The 19,330-nt window shown below is 45.7% G+C and overlaps 1 protein-coding gene across 1 annotated transcript in view; it reads right to left on the bottom strand.

Moving 5' to 3' along the window:
- The window catches only part of LOC124788397 (arylsulfatase B-like), a 375,465-nt gene that overhangs the window by 201,706 nt on the left and 154,429 nt on the right, over positions 1-19,330 (bottom strand). The window contains 1 exon segment of the mRNA XM_047255663.1: positions 3,254-3,411. Coding sequence (XP_047111619.1) covers positions 3,254-3,411 — 158 coding nt within the window.

A 19,330-nucleotide genomic window follows, 5' to 3' on the forward strand; every position in this document is an offset into this window, starting at 1 on the left:
AAGCAAAAAATAACATGACGTTATTTAAGGGCAATAAGGACAAATTTTCATTAACTAATTCACTTATTATAATACGTTTATTTGAGGGAAACAGCAGAGCAAACATACAGTGCAAAAACAATGGTCTTGAATCTGTTATGTCGGTAGTAAAGCCACGGATGCAGTCGACTAACTCTGTTGTCTAAAATAACGTGTTATAGAAATAAGTGAAAGTCGTTTTGATTATGTAGGCCCTCATAGTAGCTCACGATAATTAAAAAATATAAGAATGCCGTAAAGTAGAAATGCTTAATGAAAGCAGTAAGATATTTGCTTATATGCCATATTTCGTTAGTATTTGCATGGATAATGGGTGAATTTTAACTTGTAAATTCTTCCAATGCCATACCTGTGCATTATAAAAGAGGCTATGAAGAATTGTGGCTGTTTCTGTGTGATTAGTGTCCTATATGCTGTTGCAAACGTCTCAGGAAAATAATCTGTCGTTACTCTTTGTCCTGTCTGTTCTTAACCAAAAGATTTATTAATTTCGTAAATGTCATTCAGACCATTTTTCAAAAATAATAGTGATGATGTGTATGTTTGTCACAGCGCAGTTGTGGAGGAAATAAATGCTGCAGTGTTTCATGGCTGTAAAACAATCCTTCTTACTGTGCTACTTCTTCCAGCCCTAAAACTTTTCAGCAAAACTATTCAGTGAATAACACGCAAAAACAGCTTGGATCGATCTAGCAAGAACAAAGTACTTTTGACGCCATCTGGAAGTATAGTGAACATAGGTGCTTGTTTCACATATACTGTCCGAGTTCTGAAACTTAAGTGTCAAGTATACTGTGGTTGCAAATTATTCTTTGAGGGTCGGTTTTTTCTGTTATAGCTTTGGATGCTTTTTCTCACATAGAAGTATGTTTCTTCATAGGCTATTCATCTGAATACTGAGTTCTCGTATTTAAACAATTCAGTGCTAAATCGTTTTCTCTTATGTTTGCTGTGGAAGTACCTGGCACAGCTGAGGCCAATTGTGCACGTTTTTTGTAACGTGTCTTTTAACTATCTGGCAAAATTTAAGACCTAGCAAGATATTAATTTAAAATTCACTCCAAGTGCAGCTGAACGCCGTAAACCACGTGGGTCAACTGAAACGATGCCCAGGCGCCGAACAAAAAGATCGGTAAAACCGGGGGTGAGAGGGCGGGAATTTTTCCGGGTGAACTCCTAGCGCTAACGATTCTTCTCTGAGCGGCCCCCCACCACAGCCGTTCGCCCCACTCTTCCCTAGCCTACTGCACATCTAGCGGTCACTGCATTTTGCGCGCACTATATCGCTACTTTCCCTTGCGGCGCCTGTCGCAGGGAGGAATGCCGGACATTTGCCACGACGGACATTAGCCACACTTGCCCCTTCGCCAGGTAGCGATCCTTCAGCTAAGAGACGCCCTTCCTCGTGCTTCTGTCCGCTTTCAAACCGCCGTCTCCACATCTTACTCGATACAACCAGTACGTAAGGGACATTCTTCTTCGACATCTTAGCGAAATACAGAGCTTCTTTTCCGAAATCGAGATATTTATATCTTTTGGGAAACGAAAGCAATTCCGACGATTATGTCAGTATGTAATTAGTTTTGACAAGTATAAATATAGATCCCTCAGTCTGTACGGTAGCTTCCTTTCACGCTTACTGATTGCGATAGAAACAGTCCATCGCCATGGGAGCAACAAGAAAGTAACGCCATAAAGAGAATGCGAATGTACGCTAATCATTTCTTTTTGATCGCTGCATTTGTGCGTACTTTAATCACTACAATTTCATGCCCAAAAGACAATAAGGAAAGAAGAAATTGGTATGTGAATGTTTGAAAAGAAGAACGAGATACTCCATATTAATTTACTCTCTAAAATCCGATATCTCTTGCGGCCAAACATTGGTTAATAAAGTGTAGCGGGACAATGTTCAAAACATGACTGAAAGTACGTTCATAAACAGAAATAAGAGCATCTATGACTGACATGTCATCTAAAGTCGACGTACAATTTTAAAATGTTAGAAATAAGGAAATGAAGTAATACAGAATGCTATGCTCGTAACGTACGTTGTTGTTCTACATTGTTTACCTCTGGTATTTACAGGGTCACAGAGAAAGCATCCTAGGTTTTGGAGGGAAAAGCTGTAATTGTAATGAGCTCCACTACAACAGAAACAAGAAGCACAACTTAAGCAAAAATAATGTAATGTGTGTTCCAGCTCTCAAGCGACATTGAAGCAGATAGTTCCTGTGACTTAGTATGGACAGAGGTTATATTCGACAACCGGAATAAATTATTAACTGGCACTTTTTACCGACCCCCGGTCTCAGATGAAACAGTTGGTGAACATTTTAAAGAGAACTCGAGTCACATCACAAATAGGTACGCTACTGATACAATTATAGTTGACAGTGACTTCAATCTACCTTCCGTATGCTGACAAAATACATTTTCAGACCATTCTGTAGATAGAAAAAACTTCCATAATCGTTCTAAATGCTTTTTATAAAATTATTTTGAACAATTAGTTCACGAGGCCATTCAAATTGTAAATGGTTACGAAAACACAATTGACATCTTAGCCACAAATAATCCCTAGCATCACGACGGGTACAGGAATTAGTGAACACACAGTCGCAGCGAGGCTCAATTCCGTAACAAAAAAATTCACCAAAACTAAACGTGAAATATACATATTTATAAAAGCTACTAAAAATTCGGTTGACGTCTTTCTAAGAGCAATCCTTCCAAACTACTTAAGTGAAGACCTATGTGGCTTAAGTTAAGTGAAATAGTATCAACAGCTCAAGAGATTCATACCAAATAAATTAATATCAGACGGAACAGATTCCCTATGGTACACAAAACACGACAGAAAGCTGCTGCAGGTGCACCGAAAAAGGCACGTATAATTTAGACAAGCGCAAAATCTCCAAGAATGGCGAAGTTTTACTGTGACTCGAAATTTGGTGCGGATTTCAATGTGAGATGCATTTAATAGTTTCCACAACTAAACTCTCTCTAGAAATGTGGCGGAAAATCCATAGAGATTGTGGTCGTGTGTTAAGAAAACCAGCGGAAAGGCTCAGTAAGTACCTTCACTGCGGGTCGGGCGATGGGTGAGGAGGAGGAGGAGGAGGAGGAGGGGAGGGGGAGACAAGGGACCCAACCCTTTGGAGCAGGTAAAATCGCGGCAAATGTCCGCACACCACAAGGGAGGGCTACTCACCCCCCTGAGGGGCCAGTTGGAGCCGTGGTTGGCGTGCACGCCGCTCGTGGCCGCCCCGTTGTCCGAGGCGAACACCAGCAGAGAGTTCTCCAGCAGGCCGCGCCTCTCCAGGGCGGACACCACGCGGCCCACGGACTCGTCCAGTCGCCACACCATCGCTGCAACAAAACAACGAAGAACGTCAGTAGCTGACACGAGTAATTCTTTTATTCCGAGAAATATAGGAGTAAACAACGCAGAAATTGGCAGTGACAGCCACAATTTTGTACCTGCTATAGCCCACGCAAACCTCCTCTCGATGATATCTTTCTGTGGTGTCACCGCCAGACACCACACTTGCGAGGTGGTAGTTTTAAATCGGCCGCGGTCCATTAGTACACGTCGGACCCGCGTGTCGCCACTGTCAGTGAACGCAGACCGAGCGCCACCACAAGGCAGGTCTCGAGAGACTTAGTAGCACTCGCCCCAGTTGTACGGACAACTTTGCTAGCGACTACACTGACGAAGCCTTTCTCTCATTTGCCGAGAGATAGTTAGAATAGCCTTCAGCTAAGTCCACGGCTACGACCTAGCAAGGCGCCATTAACCATTTCTAAAGAGAGTCTCACTTGTATCATCAAGAACGCTGTATGCAAATGATGGATTAAAGTTAAGTATTCCAGCAGCTACGTACTTTTCTTTATAGCATTCATTACGTATCCTGTTTCAGACCTAACGCCAGCCTGCGTGAGTTAGCGAGTGCATTCCGGCCTCCTCTCTCAATTAGTGTGCGTTGTGTTGGCTAATCTGCCGACACAACACTTTCAGCATCTGAAAATGTACTGCAATAAAATTTAGCATGAAGACGCCGCGCTGTACAATGTGAGACAGTCACAACTGTTGAAATCTGTCGTGTGTGACCGCTGGGCTACCAGCATGCACTGCAGACCTGCGCCCGCGGGTAAATACCCCGAGATACCCCAAAGACGAAAGGACGTAGGCTCCGGGAAGATCTAAGAGACTGGATCCGTCAAGCAGGGTCTGCGCGTTAGTGGCAAACGCCAGTCCTGACATCGGCACACCGGCGCCGTCAAAAATATCCGTGCAAATGGCTCGCTGCTGCACATTTGAAAATTGATAAAAGTTAGTATCAAGAAGTCTCCAAATTTGTTTTGTGCTTGCATTCAGGTTTTGTACCATACGCGTCAGGCGCTCACCTCGTTGTGCTGAAGCGCTCACAGCCGCAGCTATGTTCTCGGAATTTTCTCCAAGGCAACTACGGGGGGATGGGCCAGAGCATACGAGTTGATCCGGAGCTTGTCTTGCTGGTAATGGTTCTTCAACGTTGCCGGACGTGTTGATTACATTGCACGTAAACGAACTTTTGAATGGGGACTCCATCAAAAGTAGCGTGCACCATGGCCTCCGCACCAGTATTAACAACGAAAAGGGGGCGGGTGGTCACCATTGGTTGTTGGAGTAGAAATCTTTATTTCTGTTGCAAATCGACTTCAACCACTGCGTGACAATCATCAGTGCCGTAGACCTCGAAGAAGATACTAGACACAATACATATACGTTCCTTTGTATATGTAGCATGTTCGGAAATTCCCATTACAAACTTCTAGGACTTGGATAGGGGAAAGAGTACATAATATTTTGAATAGGATCCCTTATCCAGAAAGAAACCATTTCAGTTCTGCGTTAGTTTCAGTTAAGATACTTAACTCATCAACTTCTGATTGACGAACTAAATTAGACGTGACGCAGTACCATTATTAAGTAACAGTCCGAAAGGAAACATAGCGAAACATCCATTTATCACTGAAGCATACCTAAAGATTATGATCTGTATGCAGAGTATTGTGGTTTCTGTGGTTAAATGATAAATCCATGTTTCGTTACGCTTCCTGTCGGACTGTTACCTAACAATTGTACTGCGTCACGCCTAATTACCTAATTATATTCCTCAAACAGAAGTGGATGAGTTAAATATCTGAACTGAAACCGTCGTAGAACAGAAAACGTACGTTTCGCGACATTGGTTCCAGTCCAAAGTATTTTGTACTCACTCCACTCGTCACATCGTAGTAGCTTGTAAAGGGAATTTCCGAACATCCAGTGTATATTCATTTGCTTTAATTATACTAGTATTTTATTCTTTGTCTAACGGAGGTTACTTTCTGAACAGCCTCATACAACCAGCACACATTTCCAGTGCTTTGTGTCTTCAGCTGGCAGAAGTGGGAAGGTTTAGGAACGATGAAGTTAACACTCCTCTTGGTGCCAATCTCTGCAGTTTAATAACAAGACAGTGTTGTCATAGCCATTGGTATGTCCTGTCGTGCTTTTTTTTCCTTTTTTGTGTGCCTTTTACAACAGGTCAACGTATAGACTGCTTTCAGTTTCGATTATAGGATAATCTACATCTACATCCATACTCCGCAAGCCACCTGACGGTTTGTGGCGGAGGGTACGCTGAGCACCTCTATCGGTTCTCCCTTTTATTCCAGTCTCGTATTGTTCGTGGAAAGGAGGATTACCGGTATGCTTCTGTGTGGGCTCTAATCTCTCTGATTTTATCCCCATGGTATCTTCGCGAGATATACGTAGGAGGGAGCAATATACTGCTTGACTCTTCGGTGAAGGTATGTTCTCGAAACTTTAACAATTTTCCATTGTTACAACCTCTCGATACACAGCATCATCTGCAAAAAGCCTTAGTGAACTTCCGATGTCATCCACAAGGTACCGAGCTGCTGAGCGTCTCTCCTGCAGAGCCTTCCACTGGAGTTTATCTATCATCTCCGTAACGCTTTCGCGATTACTAAATGATCCTGTAACGAAGCGCGCTGCTCTCCGTTGGATCTTCTCTATCTTTTCTATCAACCCTATCTGGTACGGATCCCACACTGCTGAGCAGTATTCAAGCAGTGGGCGAACAAGCGTACTGTAACCTACTTCCTTTGTTTTCGGATTGCATTTCCTTAGGATTCTTCCAGTGAATCTCAGTCTGGCATCTGTTTTACCGACGATCAACTTTATATGATCAATCCATTTTAAATCACTCCTAATGTGTACTCCCAGATAATTTATGGAATTAACTGCTTCCAGTTGCTGACCTGCTATTTTGTAGCTAAATGGTAAGGGATCTATCTTTCTATGTATTCGCAGCACATTACACTTGTCTACATTGAGATTCAATGGCTATTCCCTTCACCATGCGTCAATTCGCTGCAGATCCTCCTGCATTTCAGTACAATTTTCCATTGTTACAACCTCTCGATACACCACAGCATCATCTGCAAAAAGCCTTAGTGAACTTCCGATGTCATCCACAAGGTCATTTATGTATATTGTGAATAGCAACAGTCCTATGACACTACCCTGCGGTACTTCGGAAGACTTCTCTCCATTGAGAATGACATGCTGCGTTCTGTTATCTAGGAACTCTTCAATCCAATCACACAATTGGTCTGATAGTCCATATGCTCTTACTTTGTTCATTAAACGACTGTGGGGGACTGTATCGAACGCCTTGCGGAAGTCAAGAAACACGGCATCTACCTGTGAACCCGTGTCTATGGTCCTCTGAGTCTCGTAGACGAATAGCACGAGCTGGGTTTCACACGACCGTCTTTTTCGAAAGCCGTGGTGATTCCTACAGAGTAGAGTCTCCAGAAAAGTCATTATACTCGAACATAATACGAATTTAATTATTCGTTCCTATTATCTTTATGTGTAATTGGTACAAATTATTGAACCTAAGTTATATCTATGTTGTGGTACTGGAAGAGCGATGAGAACCATTTGAAGACCAATTCCGTGTGCTATACATTATAGCATTTCTATGTTAATGCGCTTTTTGTATACTACCATGTATAGCTACACAACACTTATTATGTTATGCCACACAGATTTAGTCACCGTATTGACCATCTAGGATCATCTTACAACTTCAGTGTCTCCTTTTACTTAGTTCTTTCTGTCTTTCGAGTAGAGTTTCATCTTCTGCTCACAATGCCTTTGCTTTCCTTCTGTCCACGTTATTCCCAATTTTTTATTTCTTATGCCTTAAAAGCCTTCTAAATTTAGAACTTAATTCTTAAAAGTGTTTCCTTCTGTTATGTATGTATCTTTGCTACTGTTTCTTTGTTGTTATTTTCTTATCTCAACAATGCTCACCCCCAACCGTACCATTTCTTCAGCCCATGCTGCTGCCGATTTCTTTTCCAGAAATACCAGGATATTTAATTCGTTAGCCAGTTCTCGTTCATTCTGTAGAGGTACCCAAAGAAGTTTAATTCGCCATTACTTCTGATATTTTTCTATACTTGTATAGATCGCATCATTAGTCCTGATTTTCCAACCATCAGCGATTCGTTTTCTAAATGATATGTTAACAAAACCTCCTCTATTGTGACCAGCGTATAGTTCATCGTTTTAAGCCGTGCGTGGCTCTTGTTCGTGCCATCTCTCTCCTTTTTACAGTCTGTTTTTACTGTACTTCCAGCTCGTTTTGTTAATTCAATTACTGGTGTTACTGAGTTGCTGCCTTGCCTGCCCGTGAGAGGCAGGAGCAGCGCTTATCGATATATGCCCCGCCGTATTATCTCTGTTGGACTCCTATTACTTCCCGGTTGTCGTGTGTTGAGAGGCAGTTCGTATCTGGCAGTGAGTTGCAACACGCCAGCAGTAGAGTTCGGAACTGGCAGTCGGACGTTTGGGACGCGGCAGGAGTCGGTCGGGTTGGAGTGGCAGTGAGGTTCGGATAGCCATGACGAGCCCGACCGTTGCCGCCACACATGGTTTCAATAGGGACGGTCATGGTTGACTGCCGGTTGGTCGTCTTACTAGACGACGTGATTACTCGCCGATCGTTCATATGTTGGCGATGTGTGTGTCTAAACTCTTGGTTCGTCCTCTTCACTGCATAGTCACTGTTTCTACCATTAATCGCGTTCTTCGTCCAAGTGTTTGTGATATTGTGTGTAGCTTGTGATGTCGACTGCCCAGTTATTGTAGTGCTGTTTCCATGCTGATGTGTAGCAGTTGGTCGGTTGGTGCAGTCGCGACGTAGCACCAACGGGGCATGCAGTGCTATCACTTGCCCGATGAATGCCGACACACATGGTTTGGTAGACCGTCGGTCGGTCGTCTTGTTAGAAGACGTGTATTTGGCCAGCGATTGCTTATGGGTTGGCTGTGTGCGCCGACTCGTGATTCGTCCTCGTTATTGCACAGTCACAGCCGTGAGCATCGTCTAATCCTCGAGCAGCTGTGTGTAGTTATGTGATTTTCACTGACAAGTTATTTAAGCGTTCTCGGCGTACTGCCTCTTAGTTAGTCAGTCGTTTGATTAAACGACGTGGGTTTTTGGGTCGTCCACCCATTATGGGTTGTCTGGGATCCGTTTGTTTGGTTCCACAGTCTCTGCTGTCAGCGTCGGTGGAATTTTGGTACAAGTGCTGAGTGGAACCTTGGTGCAAGTGTGGAGCGGCTTCGGGGGTAAGAATAGGGCTGTGGTACTCCTGCCTGTCGTAAGAGGTGACTAAAAGGAGTCTCAAATGTTTCCGCCTTTAATGTGATGGTCCCCATTGGGGTTTGACCTCCATTTTTCCAAATTCAACAGAAGTACGAGGCTTTTGCGGAATGACACCTTACGTGGTGCACCATCAGTCCTCTGTGCCCTAAGACCTTGGTACACTTTATCGCCTTGGCGTCGTAACTGGACCCTCCATCCCTCATTTTGAGCATACACACCTGATGGGTTGCGTAAGTTACACCATTAGTGCATCACCATCTGCAGCCACGATTACTATGGACTTCCCATGGCACCCAAAATCCAGCACGGTAGCCAGCCCGTTGTGGTGGTGGTGTCGTCATGTACCCTCTGGGTTGTAGCCCCCTGACAGGGATCGTACTGCCAATGCCTGAGCTGCCACCTCCCCACGTAAGCCAAGGAGTCGATGCCCGTCTCTCTGGGGCATCGGGACTCCCGGCAACGGCCATTCTGCCAGGTGGCCTTTGCTGTGGCTGGGTGGCGCCATGGAGAGCCCCTGGTCAGAGTGGGTGGCATCGGGGCGGATGCCCCGCAATGAAGCGGGTGAAATCTTAATCCGGTGGTCGCACGACCACCAACGTCTCTAAGCGTGGTAAGGTGCAATTAAATGCTGTGACATATAACCTCAAATCCCTCCCTTCCCTAGCCACGCCATGGGAGGGACGTATGGCTGCAGACAGACAGGAGCCGTACTCACCACGATATCTTGTGTGCAGCAGAACTGATGGGGATTCGTTTTTGGGGACTAAGCCTCTCTTCTTTGTGAACAATCTCGAAGATAAGTTTGGGGAAGTGGCGTCTCTTTCCAAATTGAGGAGCTGATACAAGCAGCTTCATCTGCACAGTCACAGGCATTACTCGCCTGTGAGAAGCTCGGTGACATTCCCGTTAACGTCACTCCCCATAAGTTCTTAAATTTGGTCTAGGGGATTATCTTTCATAAAGATCTTCTGCTACAGTCTGATGACGAGCTACAGGAGAACCTGGCACGACGAGGTGTGCACTTTGTCAGTCGTGTCTTTAGGGGGCCCATGAATAATAGGGCCCCTACCTGTATCTTCATCCTGGTCTTTGAGGGTGACTGCTTGCCTGAGAAGGTCAAGGTCATGACCTACTGGTGCGATGTAAAGCCCTATGTCCCACCCCCTATGCGATGCTTCCAGTGCTGAAAGTTCAGACACATGTCCTCCAGATGCACTGCCAGCCCCAAGTGTCGAGACTGTGGACAACCTTTGCATCCCAATGCTCCATGTGCTCCGCCTCCCACCTGCATTAACTTTGGGGAGCATCATTCCCCCTGTTGACCAGACTGTGCAGTCTACCAACGAGAGCAGAAGATACAAGAAATTAAGACCCTGGACCGTTTAAGTTACCAAGATGCAAAGAAGAAGCTAGAATGACTCAACCCCACACCTATATTGAGGAGTTATGCTACTGTAACACTGCTGCCACTAGTTCCTGCAAAGACTCCCTTCCCAGTTGGCCCACAGAGCAATCACTGGGAAGGGCCACTCTCTTTTCCACTACTCCCGAGAACACCCAGTTTTGGAGCAATGCGCCCCGATCAGCCGGGGACGTCAGTCCCCACCTCTCAGCCAGAGAAGCGACAGGCCTCTCCGGCTACTAAGCCAGAGAAGCAACAGCCTCCTCTGGTCTCACTCATTTGGAAGGGGTCCCTTGGGGGAATCCCTTCCAAGGACTTTAGCAGTGTCTCACAAGACACTAGCCAGTGGCTGATGAAGCCACCAGTTGTTGGTCGAAGGGCTTCATGCTCTTCCTCTGTTCCTCCCAAAGAAAAGAGAGAAGAGGAAGCTCTCTAAGAAGACTAAGGACCCAGTGGTTCCTGCGCCACCGCTTCCTGTCAGCTCTGAGGATGAGGTCGAGCTCTTTGTGTCCCCTGATGACCTGGATCTCGCCGTCTGCTCAGAAACGATGGAAGTAGCGACGTCAGTCATTCAGTCAGTGGCAGCATGTGACCCTGCGAAGTAATTTGCCTTTTCAGTGCCTTCATGCCCCTACAGGACACGCTTTGTACCATCCTCCAGTGTAATTGTGGTGGTTATTTTAGCCATCTACCTGAGCTACGCCAGCTTCTAAGCATGACACCAGCTTTCTGCATTGCCCTCAAGGAAACCTGGTTTCCGACAATGCGGACCCCTGTCCTTCATGGATACAGGGGCTATTACTGTAACCGTAGCACTTACAATAGTGTGTCAGGTGGAGCCTCTGTGTATGTCCTTACGTCTGTATATAGTGCTCCTGTCCCCCTTCAAACATCATTGGAAGCTGGGGCTGTCCGAGTACAGACTACCCAAGACAGTGTCTTTCTCCCTCTGGATGGTACAGTCCCTCTGACCGAATTGGCTGCGCTTGTCATCCAACTCCATACGCCTTTTATTCTCCTGGGGGGATTTTAACGCCCACAATCCTCTGTGAGGTGGAACGAAAATTACTGGCCGAGGCAGAAATATCGAGAATCTCATCTCCCAACTCGACCTCTGCCTCTTAAACACTGGCGCCGCCACACATTTCAGTGTGGTGCATGGCACGTTCTCGGCCATAGATTTGTCGTTGTGCAGCCCAGGGCTTGTACCGCCAGTCCACTGGAGAGTCCATGATGACTTGTGTGGTAGTGACCATTTTCCCATCTTCCTTTCACTACCCCAGCGTCGCTCCCCTGAACTCTTGCCCAGATGGGCATTTAGCAAGGCAAACTGGGAAGTGTTCTCCTCTGCTGCCACTGTTGAACATCTCCCTCACGGTACCATCGATGTGACGGTTGAGACACTGACTGCAGCGATTATTACCGCTGCGGAACGCACCATTCCTCATTCGTTAGGGTGCCCCCAGCGAAAGTCAGTGCCTTTGTGGTCGCCGGAGGTTGCTGAAGTCGTTAAAGAGCGTCGGCGGGCTCTTCAGCGATATAAGCGGCACCCATCTTTGGAGAATCTCATTTTATTCAAATGTCTCCGTGCTCAGGTCCAGTGACTCATCAAAAGGTGGAAACAGGAGTGCTGGGAGAGGTACGTTTCCACCATTGGTTCCCGTACTTCACCCTCCCAGGTGTGGATGAAGATTCGGCGCATCTTTGGATTGCAGCACTCTACAGGTGTCCCAGGGCTTTCCATCAACGGGGCGCTATGCACCGATGCCGATGCAATCGCCGAGCATTTCACTCAGCACCATGTTCGGGCCTGTGCGTCGGGGAATTACCCGCTTGCGTTTCATGCGCTATAACGCCGGGAGGAAGGCAAACGACTTTCTTTTGCTTCTGGCCACCCTGAGGCGTATAACGCCCCGTTTAGTTCGTGTGAACTCCAAAGCGCCCTGGCACGGTGCCCCAATACAGCCTCTGGGCAAGATGGATCCACAATCAGATGCTCAAACACCTGTCCCCGGGCTGTCAGCGATGTGTTCTTGCCATCTTCAACTGCATATGGGGTGATGATGTCTTTCCGTCGCAGTGGCGAGAAAGTACCATCATTCCAGTGCAGAAGCCTGGTAAGGACCCGCTTAATGTGGATAGCTATCGACCTATTAGCTTAACAAACTCTCTGTGCAAGCTACTGGAACTTATGGTGAGTCGACGGCTGTGTTGGCTGCTCGAGTCTTGGGGTCTTCTGGCTCCGTGCCAGAGCGGCTTCCGTCAGGGCCGTTCCGCCACCGACACTTTGGTCTTCCTTGAGTCTGCAATCCGCACTGCTCTTTTCAGGCGTCAACACCTCGTTTCCGTCTTTTTCGACCTCTCCAGAGCATGACACGACGTGGCGGCACCATATTTTCGCCACGTTGCACGGGTGGGGTCTCTGGGGCTCTCTCCCCATTTTTATTAAGAAGTTTTTTTCTGTTCGGACATTCCGCGTTTTACTTGGCACATCCCATAGTTCACTTCATGTCCAGGAAAATGGCATACCAAAGGGCTCTGTATTGAGCGTGCCACTTTTCCTTGTGGCCATTAATGGCCTTCCAGCAGCAGTGGGGTCGTCTGTCTCACCCACGTTATATGCTGACGATTTCTGTTGTCTGATCTCCGATCGGTGTTGCGCCGTCGGGTCTTTGGGACGTGGGGAGACGAATGGCGCACTCTGTCTGCACCCAACAAGCTGCGGCGAGTAAAGGAGACCACGACTGTGTGGGGTTCCTCCGTGTGGCCCTCTCGCAGGGATTCTGTTGTCGGTGAACAACCAACAACCATACGCTGCTGCAGCTCTACAAAGCCCTCGTGCTGTCCCGACTGGATTATGGGAGTGTGGCGTATGGCTCAGCGTCGCCCTCAGCGTTGCAACTGCTGGACCCCGTTCACCACTGTGGGGTTCGACAGGCGACAGGAGCATTCCGCACTAGTCCTGTTAATAGCCTACTTGCTGAGGCTGGGATTCCTCCACTTCACGTCCGGTGTCAACAACTCTTAGCCAACTATGCTGCACACGTCCGTTGTTCGCCTCGTCACCCTAATTACCGTCTCCTTTTCGCTAATGCGGCAGCCTATATCCAACACCGGCGGCCGCGATCAGGCCATACGATTGGGATCCGTGTTTGGTCACTCCTTAGTGAACTCGAGTCTTTGCCTCTTCTACCTGCTTTTCAGGTCCACCCACATACACCACCTTGATGTATTCGTCGGCTGCAGCTTCGGCTGGACCTCTCACGATGGCAAAAAGATTGTTCCTCCTGCAGTCTTGCGCCGCCGATTTCTTGCTCTCCTAGACGTATCCCGTGACTCGGAGGTTATCTATACCGAAGGCTCGATGGTTGATGGCCGTGTGGGGTACACTTATGCTCATGTGGACTATGTAGAGCAGCGTTCCTTGTCGGAAGGCTGCAGTGTTTACACTGCAGAGCTAACAGCCGTTTTTCGTGCTCTTGAGCGTATTCGTACCAGCACTGGAGAGTCCTTCGTCATTTGCAGTGACTCTCTCAGTAATGTACAGGCTCTTGACCAGTGCTACCCACGCCATCCCATTGTTGTTGCCATCCAGGAGTCCGTTCACGCTCTTGAACAGCGTAGACGTTCGGTGGTGTTCATGTGGACCCCGGGACACGTTGGGATAGCGGTAAACGAACTCGCCGACAAGTTATCCAAAGAAGCTACTCGCAAACCGACGTTGGAGATCGGCCTCCCGGCAACTGACCTCCGATCGGTGTTGCGCCGTCGGGTCTTTAGGATGTGGGGAGACGAATGGCGCAGTCTGTTTGCACCCGACAAGCTGCGGCGAGTAAAGGAGACCACGACTGTGTGGGGTTCCTCCGTGCGGGCCTCTCGCAGGGATTCTGAAGTTCTCTGTAGGCTCCGCATTGGTCACTCTTGGCTGACGCACGGTCATCTGTTGCGTCGAGAGGACACCCCCCTCATTGTCGCTGTGTTGCAAACATGACAGTGGCCCATATGTTGTTGGAATGTCCTATTTTAACCTCCCTCAGGCGAACTTTTAATCTCCAGGGTGATTTATCATCTCTTTTAGGTGACAATGTCTCTATGGCAGATCGGGTTTGAAGTTTTATTCGCGCAAGCGGCTTTTAAAGGTCCATCTAATTTCATTGCATCACCCTCTTTTGTGCCATATCTTTTAATTAGTTTTGTGTTGCAATTCGACTCCACCCTAATCTTTTAGGCAGGAGGTTGTAACGTGTTGCAGAGTGGCTGGCTCATCCTTTTATTTTCGTGATCAGCCAGCCACGGTCCTCCACTGTACAGTTTTAATTCTTTCTGCCTTTCTTCTTTATGTTGTTTTTGTTGCTGTGCTCCGTTTTCCATGTTGCCTTACCATTGACCTTGGGGCTTTTCGTCCTCTGGAATTTTTCTTTTAGTGTTTATAATGACTGGTGGATGGTCTCAATGTGCTCTGTGTGTTTATGAAACAAGGGACCGATGATGTTTGCAGTTTGATCCCTTTAATCTTTAAACCAACCAACCAACTCACCTTGTGCATTGGTATGTTGACGGTCTGTCGGTTGGGTTGCCGTTGGTTTGTGGATGGTTGGCCTGACTGCCTGCCTCACATAAGCGAACGCTTATATTTTAAGTGCAGACCGACTCCCGCAAACTTCTGAGCTCCGCTGGCTGTACTGCCTTTTCTTATTGGTGTTTGATTGTTTATTTTAATGGGTCATAGCCGATGGTTTGATTTTCTATGCTTTTAGTTGGGTTTTAAATAATGGACGTTCAGCCGTTTTGAAATTGAAAGTTCCATACTTGTTAAGTCTTAGATTGTTTGTTCCTTCAGCCTCATTTAAAATATTTTTTTTATGGCTAAGGCATTGGACCTTCTGCCTTTTGAAAAGTTATTGTGGTTGTGTTTCTCAATCACGAGTCTTGAGCCGTCTTGGAATTTAAATTTCATATTTGTTAAATCTTAGATTATTTGGAGACTTAATAAAGTTGTATGTTCAAGTGTAACTGACAGTTCCTTATTTTGGCCCCTTTCCACAAAATTCTAGCTATCCTGTCCTGCGGATTTAACCAGGCGTTTCACGTTTAACATTCTTTTGCATTGTGGTATTATCGTCTGGTATAGTGTGCATGACATTTTCAGTAACACTGGTATCGAAAGTTGGTTTTTCATCTTTAAAATGAATGTTACTTCATTGAGGTTGTGAGTGAAATACTGGGTGGTTATCGAAGCACAGCTGCTCAAGAGGTTCGGTATGAACTGTCATTATCGTGTAACAACGAAACTTGGTAGATATTCTAATGCGATAATGCAGGACCGATTTACACTGGAAAAAAATAGTTCCAATTTTAGCCACCAGTTGCAATTTACTGAATATGAGCATCGGAGACGTCGAAGAAATGGTATACAGCGCCAGATTGGCACCTGCTGGCCAAAACTCGAACTATTTTTTTCAAGCGTAAATCGCATTCTACATTAACACATTGGAATATCTGTCAAGTTTCGACGCCGCACCATAATTACAGCCCACACCTAACCTCTGTCAGTAGCAGCACTCTAATTATTTCTACCTGGTATTTGTGTACATTAACGGTTAAAATTCTATTCTTTACTTGTTATCAAGGCAGAATCGTAATAGGAATAGTGTTTTACACGGTAACTAAAGTAACCCGACTTCGTTAGGTAACTCTCTCGGGTAACAAGGCTCGAAGATTAATCTCATCAGGATGACCGCTATTGGGATTCACGAAAAAGTTTGATCACAGTCAAATTTGGAAGGGTGTGTCGCAGATCAGGCCACATGCAGATTTCGTGCTGTTACATAACAACTTATCAATCAGCTGTATTGCATTATGAGGAGGAAAAAACATGAATACACAGCTGACAATAAGCCACAAGCAGAGCGAACACAAGATAAGGGATGGCACCTGAAACTGTAGCTACACGTGAAAGCATCAGGTCAACAGTATTTTCTTCCTCGATAGGGAACGGCCATTTCTCGTCGTTTAATATCCTCGAGAGCATTCTATCAACGCTACACTCTACAGTGAGACGTTCCAAGAAATGGCTTGGTCTTTTTTAAGGAAGCGTAGTGGAATAATGTTGCGGGAAATTTGTCTGCTCCACGAAAACAACTACGAGCACACTATGTGTGAAATATAGGTACTGCGACTGTTCTTAGAGTGTGAAGTTTTGGTCCAGCCGTAGTACTGTACATGTCTCGCAGCAGACTTCTTCTACGTTGCTTTTACTTTACACAACCGAAGGAAAACCAGGAGTGGGAAACTTAAACGGACAACGACGCATCTCAAAAGGCAGTGAAACGGGTATAGGGCAGACGGAACACTTTTATGACTGTGGAATAATAACTGCCGTCCCATACACATAAAATCTATGAACATCGCCGAAGTTTTCGTCGGAAAAGAACTAAAGGTATCACCTACACATATATTCGCAAGCGTAAACACATGTTGGTCTGGACCTCTTTCGTGTATTAACAGCAGGCAATTGAAAACCGAACATCCGCCGCAAGTGAAATATGGGATGGTTCCATTCAAAAGTGATCACTACATTTATCCCACTGGGAGACGAGACAGTCAGTTCCTGTTTCGCAGAACGCAATCACCCGCTGATGGATCCACAGCCACACCCACTCTTTCACTTGCGCGTCCGACTGAAATCGACATCCACGAATGTCTTTCTTCAGGTCGCCAAAGCTGCGAAAATGACACGGTGAAAGATCCGGGCTGCGCGAAGGTTGTTGCAGTGTTTCCTGGTCATATCGCGCTGAAGCGTAGCCTTCGTCCTATTTGTCAGTGTCGGGGCGGGCGTTATCCTGGGAGCAGATGTTTCCGTCCGACAGAATTCCTGGGCTTTTCGACTTCCTGGAGCGTCGTGGTTTCTGCCTGGTGGCTTCATAGTGCTGAGCGTTGACAGTGGCTCCAGGCTCGAGGAACTCGAGGAGCAGAAGGCCTCTGCAGTCTAAGAAGGTCATCATGACCTTACCGGAACTTGTGTGAACAGTTGTGGATTTCTTTCGTGGGATGACGTGGGATGATTGCACTGTTGGCTTCACCGTTCGCTCTCAGGCTGCCGGAATGCTGATGCAGTAAACGTACAAAGCCATACATCCCACTGGATGTATCAAACGAAATCATGGAGAATAAAGAATATTCGATTACAGTCATAAGACGCCAAGGTGAACATACGTAATATTTATATGTCACAATATTGCACTGACCTCGATAAAATTACCCATTACACGGCGAACAAGCAATTAACTCAAGAAAAAGTGAATAAATTCTCCTATCCAGCTGCAGAAGTTACATTACCTCTAATTACGTCGTGATTGATTCGTGAATGGGGTTTCTGATTGAAATCGAATGGGGAAGATTAATCTGATAAAATGACGTGCATTAGGTAATCGTACAGCTGAAATTAAAGTGAATGTATCTTGTATATTGAGAAACGAATAGGGAAGTGAAATAAAACAGAACAGAGAAAACAGTGGAATGGTAGTGGATTGTAACTAACTTATTTGTGTTTATCACTAGTTATGCAAATTTCAAACACAAATTTAACAACAAATTAAAATCTTTGTCGACTTTACAACACACCTCAGGTGTTTAATTAAACGTTCGTCAGTAAGGTAGGAAAAGTATTGTGCAGAGCAAAGGATTTAAGATCAGATTTCATATTTGCATCTCAGTGCCTAATTACACTGCCACTCATTAAAATTGTGACACCATGCAGGTGACTAGATAACGAAGGTTTACTTACTGTGCGCGTACACTGTACCACCATTTTTCTATACTGTAAGATAATTCCTATCGTATATTCATCATATTCCAAGAATTGAATCTGAAGCATACACATGTAACATTCAAATGGATACTGACTATCATATTTTGAAAGAAACAATCCGCACAGCATGTATAATACTTTTTATTAAAAAATCACGACCGGTTTCGCGTCGTTAGAAAACGCATCCTCACGTGATCGGTACAAATAATAAGTAAAAATTCTTTTACAAGAAATCCTTAACAATGGTGTAAAGAATAAATGGATGCTGAAAAGCAGTATTACGGAGTTGGTCTTGAAGAGTAGGCCTACTCCCAAAGAATCTCTTTAACAAGTCATTGCCGAAATGTAACTACCTTAGAGCCACCTCCCACCATTCCCATTTAAGTTGTAAACAAAAAGCGCACTAAAAGCCGTACTCCATATTTAAAATGAAATCTAGATAAAACTAAACGAGCCAAATGAAGCTGTAGGCTAGTAATGCACCGAGACAACTTCGAAGTATGAACCTAGCAAACGCGAAGAGCTTTACCGCAACTTAAAATAAAATGGTTATGATATTGTGCATTGTGACAGGATGATAGAATTTGTACATAACTATCAGTTTATCCAAATAAACAGCACGATACCCGTTATGCTTGTGATGATATTAATGGTTCATGAGTACATTGGAGCTGATTTCGTGCTATAAAGAATCGAGAGCGGCCACGGCCGTAACCCAGATAAGCCTCGGGGGGAACTGAGCTTGCATGACAATTACACCTACGTAACTCCATGCTACACTGCTGGCCATTAAAATTGCTACACCACGAAGATGACGTGCTACAGACGCGAAATTTAACCGACAGGAAGAAGATGCAGGGATATGAAAATGATTAGCTTTTTATTCACACAGGATTGGCGCCCGTGGCGACACCTACAACGTGCTGACATGAGGAAAGTTTCCAACCGATTTCTCATACACAAACAGCAGTTGACCGGCGTTTCCTGGTGAAACGTTGTTGTGATGCCTCGTGTAAGGATGAGAAATACATACCATCACGTTTCCGACTTTGATAAAGGTCGGATTGTGGCCTATAGCGATTGCTGTTTAGCATATCACGACATTGCTGCTCGCGTTGTTCGAGATCCAATGACTGTTAGCAGAATATGGAATCGGTGGGTTCAGGAGGGTAATACGGAACGCCGTGCTGGATCCCAAAGGCCTCGTATCACTAGCAGTCGAGATGACAGGCATCTTATCCGTATCGCTGTAACGAATCCACTAGCTGTCGAGATGACAGGCATCTTGTCCGCATCGCTGTAACGGATCGTGCAGCCAGGTCTCGATCCTTGAGTCAGCAG

The sequence above is a fragment of the Schistocerca piceifrons genome, chromosome 3 (assembly GCF_021461385.2).
Source record: "Schistocerca piceifrons isolate TAMUIC-IGC-003096 chromosome 3, iqSchPice1.1, whole genome shotgun sequence".
NCBI lineage: Eukaryota > Metazoa > Arthropoda > Insecta > Orthoptera > Acrididae > Schistocerca > Schistocerca piceifrons.